Raw genomic sequence first — 14,049 nt, 5'->3', positions numbered from 1 at the left:
TTTCCTATGATGTCAAGCAGAGAGTCACTGGGTTTGAAGGTAGGCCTTGAAATACATCCCCAGTACACCTCCAATTGACTCAAATGATGTCAATTGGCCTATCAGAAACTTCTAAAGCCATGACATAATTTTATGGAATTATCCAAGCTGTTGAAAGGTACAGTCAACTTAGTGTATGTAAACTTCTGACCCACTGGAATTGTGATACAGTGAATTATAAATTAAATAATCTCTCTGTAAACCGTTGTTGGAAAAATTACTTGTGTCATGCACAAAGTAGATGTCCTAACCAACTTGCCAAAGCTATAGTTTGTTAACAAGAAATTTGTGGAGTGGTTGAAGTTTATTTAAACTTCCGACTTCAACTGTATATATAAGAAACAGGATGTAATTATTGAGGTGATATTAGCCTTGCAAAGACAAAGAGGCACAATCTTAAAGTAGATCTCCTTTGCTATGCCTTTTTGGTCCTTTACTTTCAAGTTGGTTGCTTCCTTTCCGAGAAAGTGAACAGGAAATGGTTGATAAATAAAATATCTCTACACCTCTTGCAGCCAATCAGCTGACAGTAGGCTTTCGGTTTAGTTACACACTAGAATGCTAGAAAGCTAGAATGCTCAGCAGAATTTTAAGGAGGTAGTAATGCTTTAAGCTACTCATATAGGTATTTGGGACAGTAACAGGGTGCAGAGGTAACAAACCAAATGATAATTTAAACTACAGTGTCAAATAGAAATATATTATTGGATGCATTCCATCCAAATCCATAGACACACATTGACAACATTTAGACGTCACACTCTTGTGTATCAGTCAAAAGTTACATTAATTTAAGATAATTCCCACTCCTGAGGTGCCTGCCCCACTGCCTGTATCTGGACGCATTAGCTTAAATTATGTTTTAATGTAGCATGGGGCCATGGCGAAGCTGGGGAATCGGCCCAGATCCAGGCCCTGCTCCACTTTCCTGATCCGTCTTAGTTTGGCAGGGTCATTCTAAAGCCCCAAACAATGGCTCCCACAGACCTATACACAAACTAACTCATGTGTGACTGAGAGGGGAATAATGTGTGTGTGTCTGTATCTGTGTGTGTCTGTGTCTCTGTGTGTTTCTGTGTCTGTGTGTGTGTGTGTGTGTGTGTGTGTGTGTGTGTGTGTGTGTGTGTGTGTGTGTGTGTGTGTGTGTGTGTGTGTGTGTGTGTGTGTGTGTGTGTGTGTGTGTGTGTGTGTGTGTGTGTGTGTGTGTGTGTGTGTGTGTGTGTGTGTGTGTGTGTGTGTGTACATCTGTGTTGCTACGTTTTGGTCTATAGGCTGGGAGACTGTTCATACCCACACAGGGTTTGTATGTTTTGCATTGTATACTGTTCTGCTATCACATAGAAATTAACCTGGCACTAATAGTGGACGTTGTAGGTAGGACTAGTGGGCTCTTTACAGTAATATCTCCTGAATCAGCAACTAACCCTAACCACTGAGGTCCAACTGGTCCACCAAACAACATTAACTTTGTTCATCTGCAAACTTGTTCTCAGAAATCCCTATTTTCTAACAGTGCCATGGGTTCATATGTACTTGAGTCACAAGTTCATGAAGCATAAGTAAAGACCCGACTGCTGCTAATATAATGAATGAAAAAGGGGTTATGAACCCCTCTCTGTTACGAAACTGAAAATGTGTGGCATACTGAGAAACATTGACCCTGCTACGGACAATAATAAAGTGATAGCCTAATACATGTGTAATAGCCTAACATGTATGGTGTGTGTGCAGGCGTGTGCGTGTGTGTGTGTGTGTGCGCGTGTGTGTGACACAGATAACAATAACAGAGACAGAGCCTGTGTGTGAAGTAAGGGGCAGCTTAGTTTGTTTAGAAAGAGTGTAAACATAACTTTAACAGCATGGGTGAGAGAACCAAAGAGTTGCTTACACTCGCAAAGGAGCAGAGTGTGAACCTAAAGCCGATGCGAGGGAGTCACTTCATGACAAACGGATTGGGATGACAAGGATTCCTGGCGCGCTCACTGAACCGTCGTCACATGATTCGTTTGCGTACGTTAATCTTCTTGATACTGGGAGGTCTTCTTTGAAGCTTTAGTCGCATTTCAAATTCTACTGACACCCAATCTTGTGCTTTCTCATCAGTTCATCGTCTTGTCAATTTCATGTCCGGGAACCAAATAAAAAAAGGTCCAGAAAAGGAGCCATGGCCTAATTATCTGGATATTTAAGCCAAAGGAATGTTGGCCTAGACTACTATGGGCTATAGTTTAAAGTATAGACTATTGGCTAGGCTATTTATTGTATGCTCAGTGCAACACACAGAACAAAACTAATGAGGACACAGTGATCCAAATACATGATCAGAATTTGGCTTAAACCTTTTCAAAGAGCAGAAATCAAGATAACCGATTGCACATTGTGAAGGGCGGTCTGAACCACCCCCTTTACTGGACCGTGTGTTTGTACACAAACCGCGTCATTCATTCTGGTGTGTGTAAAGTCTATGCCTGTCGCCAAGGCAAAAAGCCACTCCCCTTCCTCCTCGAGCTGATGCAATGCTGGATAGATATAAAGGTGCAGACAAACCCCTCCTCGTTTAGACAACGTAAATTCAAGTTGCGCATCACATCATTGGCAATTTGATTCATATAACATCTTACAATTGAGCTTTTAAGCTATTATTTATACAAGTGTATCCACATTTTAAGTTATTTTCCTATTTAATTGGGACAATTTCATTGTATCTGAAGTACATTTATTGTTGCTGATAATTGGGAATTTAAAACCTCAAGGATAAATAGTTTTTAGTAGAATATTGGAGACATTCAACGGTGAAGGAATTGTTTAAAATAAATTGCTAAGGATCGCCACTTTTTCATAGGGATTTTATTCGTCTTCTCAAAGGTAAGATTCTGTCTGCGCTGCATCTTTTACTGTCTACCAGGAAATATGCTGGGTTACCTGGTGTAGGCTAATTATCTTGTAATTCTCTATTTATACATTGTAATTTACAATTCTATAGGCCTATGAAATGTATGTATTCTGTATTGTAAGTAATTAAGTCTATTCTATTGGAAAATTGGTGAAATAATTAGCCCATATATTGTGTATTGAAATAGCGGGCCGATGTATATAATCTCTTGCATGTTATTTCCCTAGTCAATTAGTCAAGATCAGTTAGGCGCAAAGATAAAATGTATTAGGTCATATCTCTTTATTTCTATATTCTTTATAATATGTATGATGCTATGCTATAGGCCTAGGCTACACAGCGCAATGGGCCAGACTCGCAAGGATATAAATAAATATCACTGATGCTGTAGGCTAGTGGGCTACATTCTTTCTAGAGGAATGTCGGGGCGGTAACCAAGGAAGGAATGTAATGGATTTGATGGTTGAGTCTTTTCACTTATTTGGGATACTTGTAAATAAGAGACATCAACGTCCAAGAATTTATGCAACCCAAATGAATGACTGTAAGCTACAGTTGAGGATATCTAAAACAGATATAGGACTACAGCTCTGCGCAAAATGGTGCCAGTCCACAATAGACAAGCACGTGCCTTTGTTTCCGTCAGTCAGTCATGGAAGAAATCTTATTAAATGGAGCCCAAAATCGAATTATTGAAAAGTCCCATGTCTAAAATGTTTTAGATTAGCCTGTGCTCTATCATTTAAAACCCTAAACTAATAACATGATCTCACATTCTGTTTGAATAAACGGTATTTGTTAGTTACATATATCGGCCGATTATAATGGCAATTCTTCTGATTTAACACGTTGAAATTGGAGATGAAAAGACTTGCGCAATGCTTTTGTCATTCATATTGGGTATGTGACGCTGCGCTGATGTGGATAGACGCGGATGCCGGGCGGCTGGTATTTTTCCACTGGCTTCTGGGATGAGTCAACCCCCCTTCGTCTGGTCACATGACTTCAGATTTATGAGGTAGCTGCAGCGCAATGAGTAGCCTCAGCGCAATGAGTAGCCTCGTCTCTCCCTTTCCAATATTGATTATTCGACGTCCCTGGTAGAACTCACGGTACAATAAAAAAGAGAGTGGGAATGGTGCAGGCAAGAAGTTCACAAATTAACACAAATTGCTTCAAAGTTTTCCGTTTCTTTATTTTACAGCATGAAACAGGCCACTGCAAAGACAGAGATGAGCCGCTTCAGCATTTCCCCTGATGAGGATAGCAGTGTCAGTTCCAATAGTCATGAATACAGTTCCTGTCCAACCAAGAAGGTTCCCATTGACAGGTGAGGCACTGCAGCCTGCTGGGTCTGAAGATGCTCTGCAGTAGACCTATGCCTTGTGTTTCTAACAGAAATGTCATCAAATTGCATATTTTTGTATGTTTTATGTTGGTTTTAACGGCTGAATTGGAATGGGATGAATCCATTAAATAAATGCTTTATGTGTGTTTGATTTCCAGTCAATATCCCGATATGGATGCAGAGAGTCAAAACTTCCTTCCAGACTACCACCTGGACAAGAAGAAGTATGAAACAGATTATGTAAGTGCTGGACTGATAACATATAGGTTACCCAATTTGAGGCTTATGGTTTACTATGTTTTTATTTGAGTTTTTTTTCTTACTGAGTATATTTTACTTTATTCTCAACAGCATCCAGGCACCGCCTCTTTCGGGATGTCAGTCTTCAACCTGGGCAATGCTATTATGGGCAGTGGCATCCTTGGTCTCTCCTATGCCATGGCCAACACTGGCATTGCACTCTTTGTGTGAGTACTGTTCTAGTGTTCCTGTATGCCAGTGTCAGACTTGGGTTTCAATGAAATCAATTGCAGATTATTTCTACATCTGCATTGCTTGTTGTTAGGGGTTTTAGGCTGGGTTTCTGTATAAGCACTTAGTGACATCTGCTGATGTCAAAAGGGCGTTCTAAATAAAAACTGTAAACTGTACTGCGGGGTCAATCAACGTTCACACTGTGTCATCCAATGGCAATGTCTGCAGCTTGCAAGGTGTGACGAAGAGATAGTGGTGTCTGTTTTAAAGAGGTTAACACCAATGATATATCCCAGGATTGCTGATGCTATGTATTGGCCAATGAGAGGCTTTGAAGCCACCGGTCGGCCATATTGGCAGTCCCCAGAAAGAGTAGTCCTCCATAGGAATGAATGGAATTCTACAGTGTTTCAATACAATTTTTCAAGGACAAAATGACATGTATTTACGTATTTTGTTGTTGTAGTGGGGACAGTAACATTAGTACCATTCTACTTTAAGGAAAAACATTGTATATATATATTTTTTGTGCTTTTTTTAATGTTTAACTCAAATAATATACTTTCAATTATGCATTTAGGTGTCTGTTAACTCAATAAATGTGGCAAAAACAAATGTACACATTAATACATGTATTTTATTTGATAGCTTCCAAAATATTTTTTACAATGGTGGGAGGGTGCCAAGATGAAGGCGCAGTAGCATCAAAACAGCACCCCCTGTCAGTCAACTAGTGTATATATAAATAATTGGAATGAAAATTCACATCCACAATTGAAATGGAGCTCAGCTTTATGAATCTGGGGAGTAGGTAGTAGGAATTAGGAGCGGCAGGTAGCCTAGCGTTTAATCGGGTTGTGCCAATAACCCAAAGTGGTCTTGTTTGAATCCCTTGGGTGAAGAATCTGTCGATGTGCTCTTGAGCAAGACCCTTAACCCAAATTGCTCCTGTAAGTCGCTTTGGATAAGAGCATCCGCTAAATAACTAAAATGTAAGTCAACCTCACATTGAATAGAATATAATATAGAATATCACTGTATGTTGCTAGTGTAGAAGATAGTTTGTGGAACTCTCTGAGTCTGAATGCACTCCGTCATATCAGAGGCAATACAGCACATTCTAAACTTAGCAGTGTGATATACCACCAGGTAGAGCACAACAAGGTCACACATCTCAATATCTACCAATGTGAGGCATAGATACTGTACATACAACCTGAGCACAGCATTTATCCACAGTCTACTGGAGATGTGTTCTTGTCTAAGACAGGGCATTGGATAACCCTGAAGGGAGTTCGAGTAGGCTGGTGAGACAGCCTACAGAGATCCAAGCTTATGCTACCGCAGGGCACGGTAGCTAGTAGCCACGCAGGCCAGTGTTTACAAACAGTGGGCGTACGAGTGTGAGCGCTGGGGTTGGGTGTGTGGCGCACTAGCATCCGGGCCTTTCATTTGGGCCAGTCACTCGAAGCCGGGGGGAAGCCGCTTAGCAGCGCTAATCTTTCTGCATTGGGGCAAGAGTTATATAAAGTGTAAGGTACGGTAAACGGGCCTCACATGAGATCATGAATGGAGCCCCCCAGCCATTCCAGTAGAGTCTTCTTCTCTCCATTACACTCATTACAACCAACGTTTAACCAAAATCCAATGACATTACATTCTTTGTTGATTTCACGTTAGTTGACAAATCAACCAAATTTAAATCAAAACTAGACGTTGAAATGGTGTCTGTGCCCAGTGGGTAGCCAGTCTGAAGGGCCACTTCCTCCAACAGCTTATGAATTTGAATTATTAATATAATACCTCTGATTATTTGTGTACCGTTGTGAAGTAGGAGAAATTCTGTAAAATATATATACCATACTGAAAAAAACCTGGGCACTCAATGCAAAACCCTTTATTCATTTGGCTTATGCATTTCCGCCAACATACCATCTTCAGGGTATAAAATCATTTGTGTATTTTCACAAAGGCCTCCGTTTAAAAAAAATCTTTGTTTGCAAAAGGTTTCCACACCATGGGACTTGCAAACACTTCACCGCTGGGTAGATTCAGTATTTACAGAGTGAAAACAATTACCTTGAGGTCATCTTAGGTATATTTGGTGAGTCAGTGAAGTGCATATGATGTGATAAAGTGTAGACTAAACTATTATGGGCAGAAGTGTAAACGGTGACAAGTAGCTGAGTCGAGTAATCGTCTCTATACCACTGTGTTGTGGTTCTGAAGTTGTGTGTGTGAGTGAAATTATTTTCACAAGGTCTTCATAATGTGACCATAGCTTATATCGCTTAGAGATCATTTTTCTCAGTGGCACAATTGCTACTATTAATACAGTGAGACAGTTTTAGCTCTGCACGGCTTGGCTGCTAGATAGAATATCCTAACCTGGAGCCCATTGTCCAATCACATCCCTGTATCTGGATTGTGCATAGCTGTGTTGCATCAAAACTGTCCCCATGACAAGGTCTTTGCAGATCAGCTCACAGACAGAACCTATTGATCCCTGTGTTTGGGTGCTACAGTACAGTAGAGAAGGTCACTTGTATGCCACTTCCCCAGCCTCAACATGGTCAACATGAGATGTGTCCTTGCGATGGTCAGAACACATTTTCCATGTGAATTTTAGCTTTGCGTTGACCTTTGGCATTTTTTGTCTCCACGTTCAGATGGAACCATCGGGAGATCAAGTCAAAATAATGTGTTTGAATTGGGACTGGTGAAATGCACCGAATGGACACAAAGCTTGCACTTATCCAATGTGCACTTATCAGTAGTCAACCGGGTTACAGTGTGTCAGTGTGGTTAATTCCAGTCGATAATAGTCCTTACCAGTCTTACAGGCAATAGCAGTCCTTTGGCCTGGTTCCGTACCTTTACTCATGATACAATGTTCCTCTTCTCTCCACAGAATTCTCCTGGTGGCTGTGTCCATCTTCTCCCTGTACTCTGTGCACTTGCTTCTAAAGACAGCCAATGAAGGAGGGTCGCTGGTCTATGAACAGCTGGGTTACAAGGCCTTCGGCATGCCCGGGAAACTGGCTGCATCCATCTCCATCACCATGCAGAACATCGGAGGTGAGAACTAAGGACACTTGAATGGTCATTCAGGAAGACAGAAAAAAGTCCAGTCTAAATGTCAGTGGTCACACACAGAAAAGGAAGAGCAGCCCATTTCCCATAAACCAAATGGTTCTGTAAATGTTTACAATAAATATTTGCACGGGTACTAGACTTTCCAATGGAACAAACATCCCTTCTGCGAACCAACAGGCCTGTTCATCCTTAGTTAGTGCTTCTGGAACCATTTATGTCTGTTTTGGAACAAAATACAGGCCTGTTTTGATGCGAAGTCGTTGATTCACAATATGACTTTGACTAACCGTGACTTTGCTTTTACCTTTGCAGCCATGTCCAGCTACCTCTACATTGTGAAGTATGAGCTGCCGATCGTTATCCAAGCCTTCGTGGGAGCTACCAACGGGTAAGCAGTTTTGTCTCTAGATTCTGTGTGCGTTGGTGTGTGTGAGTCTTTTAGTCTGCTGTTAGAGTTTGGTTTGACAAATGGCCCATGGTTGTTTTTGAGCGGTCGACCCTCGATGTGAAGCAGTGACTTTGGTGTCATTCAAAATGGCGGCGGGTTGTTTTTGTGTGCTGCGCTGGGAAGATGTGAAGAGGCCTCTTTGTCCCTCTCAGCAGAGAGAGAGGAGGGAGGTGGGACGGTGTGTTGTCGGCAGCCGTTCAAAGGGTCCTTTTAGAAGAGCCAGTGCTGCACAGAGACAGACCCCTGGATGAGCTCATTCAGACCAACCAACTGGCCCATCAAACATTCATGTTGTGTTGCCAGCATGTAGCTAGACCACCCTAAGTGCAGGCTGCTATTTCAGTGTGCATTGCAGACATTCTGACATGTTTGTATTTTACAACACCAGTCAAACGGGAAACGAACGATACAAAAGTTTTGATATCGGTCATATTTTTTCTCACAAAAGCTAGATAAATGCTGGGATATGAATGTGTGTAAGTGTGTGTAACTGTGTGTTATTATATTAAAGTGTGTGGTAATGTGTGTACAGTGTATGACGAGGTCTTGTCTCTCCTGTGCGTTCCAGAGAGTGGTATGTGAACGGGGACTATCTTGTGATCTTGGTGTCAGTTGTCATCATCCTGCCCCTCTCACTTCTCAGGAACCTTGGTAAGACACAATACAGAGTGTGGCACTTTACCTAGTGTGTGTGTGTGTGTGTGTGTGTGTGTGTGTGTGTGTGTGTGTGTGTGTTGTGAAATGCAGCACTTGTGTAAAATGTTGTGAAAGGGCAGGGGATGGTGACGCACTGTGGCAACGTATGTGTGTAATAGGGGCCAGAACAGTTTGTTTACATTAGATTCCTTTTTGACTGATAAAGTTAATATATTGCCTTCGAAGATTACATTATTATTCATTGTAATATGTTTTTAATATATGTTATAACAGGGATATTACACAGTTGTTAGTATATTTACTATCTTACATTTCCACAGTATATGAAGTACTCAATAGTTTTTTCTCTCTCCGTTACCTAACTTCAGGTTACCTTGGTTACACAAGTGGTTTCTCCCTGCTTTGCATGGTGTTCTTCCTGATTGTGGTGAGTCAACATCCTAAACTACTCCGCTGTTGTGGTCTTTACAGTTCAGGTTATTGTAGTGAATGGCTCACCTACAGATATGATATCTTAATTTTATCACTCTGTTGTCGAAGATAATGTTCCTGCACAGTAGGAAATGCAAATTGTAGTGTATTTAAGGTTTAAAGCGGCTTCTAAGGTTTGTAATTTCCACTTTAATACTGTCAATCTTGATTTATCCTAACTAAAATGTATCAACCACATCTCCATTCATTATAATCCATATAGAAATTAAAAATTCCTGTCGCTGCAGGACTATTTTCCTGCAGTGAGAAACTGGTCAAATGAAGATAGAACACCTGAATAACTGACACATTGGTTTACAATTCTGACCTGCTCACACTAGCCGGACCATGAGCAAGCATTTAAAATGACCTATCCCCTCTATTGTATGTTGCTTTCTAAAAGTAATGCGTTTTAATCTGTAGTAGTTATATCGCCAATTAGCAACGTATGTAGCCAATAGTCTGTACCTTTTGTATGGGAGTCTAAATGGGCTTGGTTGCTTTTCCAGGTGATCTATAAGAAGTTCCAGATACCGTGCCCTTTCATCCCTAACATGGACGTGATACTGAACGAGACGGTTAGCAAGGTCCTGAACAACACGGTGGGCTTCCTCAACACCACCGCCGGTGTCTACAACGAGGACGTCTGCACACCCAAATACTTTGTCTTCAACTCTCAGGTGAGAAATGGACAGATATGTTGAGTGGTAAATCGATAAATAGAAAGACAACTACTTAATGGATGTCCAAGTGCTTTCGTACCTGTATTAGGTATTTTTTGTGTCTGTGTACATGTGTCAAATGTCTAACAGTCTTGTCTAACGCTCTCCTTCAGACTGTGTATGCTGTTCCTATCCTGACATTCGCCTTTGTCTGCCACCCCGCCGTCCTGCCCATGTACGAGGAGCTTAAAGAGTGAGTCTATCGCTGTTTACCCAGCTGCCACACACAGAAGTGCACAATCACACACACACACACACACACACACACACACACACACACACACACAGTTTATATCTGAAGTACCTGTGAAAGAAGACAGAGAAAAGAACAGTGGTTCTGTGTTGTCTAAACCTCCTCTTCTTTCCCAGTCGTTCCCGTAGAAAGATGCAGGGCGTGGCCAACGTGTCTTTCCTGGCCATGTTCATCATGTACCTGCTGGCTGCTCTCTTCGGATATCTGACCTTCAACGGTGAGCCACCCCCCGTAGAAATATATTCATCCATTTAACAGTCAGATACAAAACTAGTTTGAGAAGGAAACAGTCCGTTTCGGGGCTCATACAACCAGTTGTTATGCAAGTACTGTCCCCCATGAGAAAACAAGACACAGAATCATCTGTCCAATAGACCAATGATCCTGTATATTTGTTACGGGCAAGGACATCCCAGCAGGTGTCCAGCCATGTTCCAGACTTCTCTAAAAGTATGGCTACGCATTGGCCCTCGTTAGCAAGGACGACATGACGAAAATGAATGAACGAGGGTGCGAAGGTTACGCACAACCTCAAATAATCTTAGCTGTATTCCAATTGACCTCCCAATCTCAGTTTGATTTGGCTGGACATGTAACAGGCAGGTTACAAAGACAATTCTGAACGAACACCAACATTGAGTAAATGTTGACCGTAGGGGTTATTATAGAGCATTGCTGACCAGGGTTCGATACCCAGTTGGTCACACATGGGCCCTGTGTCTGGATATCTGAATATTTGAAAGGTGTGGAAAGGAATTGAATATGTGGCTTTATAAGTGAGAAGGAAACAAAGCATAAATTAAATGACCGTATTGGATTGGCTTTACAGTGCATGTGGAGTCCGAACTTCTGCACACCTACTCCAAGGTCTACAAGTCTGACGTGATCCTACTCATCGTTCGTCTGGCCGTGCTGACAGCTGTCACCCTGACTGTCCCTGTGGTGCTGTTTCCCGTAAGCCCCACATCTATCTATCTGTCTGGCTGGCAGCTTGTCTCTCTGTCCATCCAGCTGTCCTTCTATCCATCCATCCAAAACTTGTGAGCGTTGTCAAGTCCGGTATTGCCACCATGTTGACCTTGGTCCCCCATCTCTGTCCGTCTTTTCGTAGATCCGCACGTCAGTCAACCAGCTGCTGTGTGCCTCCAAGGAGTTCAGCTGGATCCGCCACACCATCATCACCATGGTTCTGCTGGCCAGCACAAACTGTCTGGTCATCTTCGTCCCCTCCATCAGAGACATCTTCGGCTTCATCGGTGAGTGAATGTGTTCAGTTAGTAAGGTGCATTTCTAGAAGTTGAACAGCACAGATTCCAGAAGTTGTAATAGAGAAAGAAAAGAGGTGAACATCCCCACTGAGCCTGTCATCTTCCTCTTCAGGTGCATCTGCGGCAGCCATGTTGATCTTCATCCTGCCCTCGGCCTTCTATATCAAACTGGTCAAGAAGGAGCCCATGAAGTCTGTGCAGAAAATCGGAGTAAGAAACCATCCCGCTCATTTTTAGTCCATGCAATTGATGTGTTTGTGGGTGTTGTAGTCTGTGACTCCTGGCAAGGAGCATCAATCCTATAGTGGAGAAGAAAGCCTTGATGTGTTTGTTGTGCTAAGCCCGACCGTCTTGTCCTCCGTCTCTCTCCAGGCATCCATTTTCCTGTGCAGTGGTTTCTTTGTCATGATCGGCAGCTTGACCCTCATCACCCTTGACTGGATCAACAACGCCTCACAAGCCGCCAATGGACACTAGGATACCTCATCCACCAGGGGGGGCACCACACCATCCGCAGCTCAGCCGCTAAACATCTGACCGCTAAGACTGCTACCCAAGAAGAAGAATATGACCTCACATACAACAATGTTCGGCTTTGAACTCTAAGCAAGAGACTATACCATTCCAATGAGAATGTACTGAACTTTGTACAGTATGCAGTTAAGCCACACAGGTGGTGATGATCTTTTTTCCTTTCGTTGTGCTTTCTTTGTTTCGTTTCCCATTTTGGACGTTTTCTCTTTTGTTATTCTGGTACAGTTGAAACATTTGACGGTGCCTCAAACAGGGATGGTGTAGTTGTAGAGTTCCACTGCAGCTCATATTCAGGTACTGCGTGTGAGCTCAGCTTTTTGGGCACGGCGACAACTTTTCTCAACCAGGGCCGCACGCAACCGCGGACATCCTGGAATCGCAGAACTCATTAGAGGTGAAGAACGTGACAGCAGACTCTACTCGAGGTGAATAATTTAGTGTTCAACTTCTTTTCTTTTTTTTTTTTAAACATTGCCAAAAAAGGTATTTGTAATATGTGTTTATATATTTAAAAAGCACTTCATGTTCAGCACACTCGTGAGGAAATTGTCTGTTCACGGACTACTAGACCGCTTATCAGTATTTGTACCAAGGCTGTGTGACCTAGCTAGTGGTGTCGGCTTAACTTGTAAAATGCTTAGTATGAATCAACGAAACCTGCCTTCTCAAAACGCCACACTGGAAGTTGCAAAAGAAATGTATTACGCATTGTAATGTATTGAAGACCTTGTTCAAATCTAGCACAGCAATGATACTACTGCTTGTAGATGGGGCATGCTCCCTGTCAAATCCCTCGGATGCTAAGGGGAGGGGGACGTTACACTTTTTCTTTACGGAAGAAAATCTTGAATTTGACCACATGCTTGGTTGTAATGTACCTGTTTAACTTGCTAAAATAGTTTGTTTTATGACGGTTTTGAGACCGCATATAACCAAACGTCACATCAACGTTACATAATGGCTTCCATGCAGAACTGAGGGAAGGCGGAGGAATGTCGTGTGAGCTGCTCAGTGTCTGTCAAAATGTCAGTGTTTTGCTAACGGTTGGCAGCTTCTCCTTATTAAACATAACCGTAGGTACAAAAAAAGTTCCGAAATGATTGATAAGGATAGTGTAATGTCGGCTTGTCACCTCGTCACAAACACGAGGCGAGTGGCTCACTGCTTCCAATGTTAACCTCACACATCATCCAAACTGTTATTGTCCTGCGATTATTTATGGAAGAACATGAAATCAATGTAATTTTATCTATTTTACTATATTTATATATTGTACATATATATATATATCTATGAGTTAAACTACTGTATATATGCTATGTTTTGTTTAACCTTCTATTGGCATTTCACTAAACTATAAAAAATTGCTGGTGAATTTGGTCTTTATCAATTTACCCCCCCTATGATTCAGTATGGAGCTGTTCACTTTCATTTCTGGAACCATAGTGAGAGGGTTTTCCCTCTTCCACTTGCTGTAATTCTGAAAGACCATGTTTAAAGTGGAACCTACCAAAGCATAGTGGCAGTGGTCTTTGTGTAACACACTTCTATTTGTGACCCTGATAACCTGTTCTCTCATGCTTTATGCACGTCTTGGTTAGAGAGTATGTGAGCCATCTCTTGACCTCGGGAGCAGAGGGCATCGCCCACCAGTGTTACACACTTGTTTCAATGAAACACTATGTACATCATGTAATTATTGTCAAAATAAAGTGAAAGATAACCCCACACATTGTCAGGTCTTTGTCAGTTCTGTTTTGCAGACCAGCTGATTGTGGGGTGGTTTTGCAGGGAGCCCACCGTATGTTGGGAAAGTGATGGCAACTCCTGAGACAGAACTGGAACC

At 42.0% G+C, this 14,049-nt stretch overlaps 1 protein-coding gene across 2 annotated transcripts; it reads left to right on the top strand.

Moving 5' to 3' along the window:
• The first annotated feature begins 2,586 nt into the window (after window positions 1-2,586).
• On the top strand, window positions 2,587-13,933 carry LOC118366399 (sodium-coupled neutral amino acid symporter 2-like). Of its 2 annotated transcripts, none has more exons than XM_035749035.2 (15): window positions 2,587-2,904; window positions 4,137-4,262; window positions 4,439-4,520; window positions 4,632-4,747; window positions 7,666-7,832; window positions 8,163-8,238; window positions 8,867-8,949; window positions 9,324-9,382; window positions 9,936-10,106; window positions 10,262-10,341; window positions 10,518-10,618; window positions 11,231-11,355; window positions 11,513-11,657; window positions 11,782-11,879; window positions 12,042-13,933. In XM_035749035.2, exons 2-15 carry the CDS (start codon window positions 4,138-4,140, stop codon window positions 12,144-12,146), a joined length of 1,533 nt encoding a protein of 510 aa, XP_035604928.1. In that variant the 5' UTR covers window positions 2,587-2,904; window position 4,137; the 3' UTR covers window positions 12,147-13,933. The 2 variants fall into 2 exon arrangements, with proteins under 2 accessions (XP_035604928.1, XP_035604929.1); XM_035749036.2 differs by lacking the exon at window positions 2,587-2,904 and adding an exon at window positions 3,919-4,044.
• Window positions 13,934-14,049: the final 116 nt, after the last annotated feature.

This window comes from Oncorhynchus keta, chromosome 33 (genome assembly GCF_023373465.1).
Source record: "Oncorhynchus keta strain PuntledgeMale-10-30-2019 chromosome 33, Oket_V2, whole genome shotgun sequence".
In the NCBI taxonomy this organism is placed as follows: Eukaryota; Metazoa; Chordata; class Actinopteri; order Salmoniformes; family Salmonidae; genus Oncorhynchus; species Oncorhynchus keta.
Note: the sequence above shows the minus strand (reverse complement) of the source record. Positions and strands in the feature narration are given on the sequence as shown.

Excerpts from the sequence above, each read along its gene's own strand:
- LOC118366399 (XM_035749035.2), top strand. The coding sequence starts at position 4,138 with ATGAAACAGGCCACTGCAAAGACAGAGATGAGCCGCTTCAGCATTTCC. Across the intron at positions 4,521-4,631 it reads AGAAGTATGAAACAGATTAT|CATCCAGGCACCGCCTCTTT; the intron begins GTAAGTGCTGGA and ends TATTCTCAACAG. Across the intron at positions 8,950-9,323 it reads CTCACTTCTCAGGAACCTTG|GTTACCTTGGTTACACAAGT; the intron begins GTAAGACACAAT and ends ACCTAACTTCAG.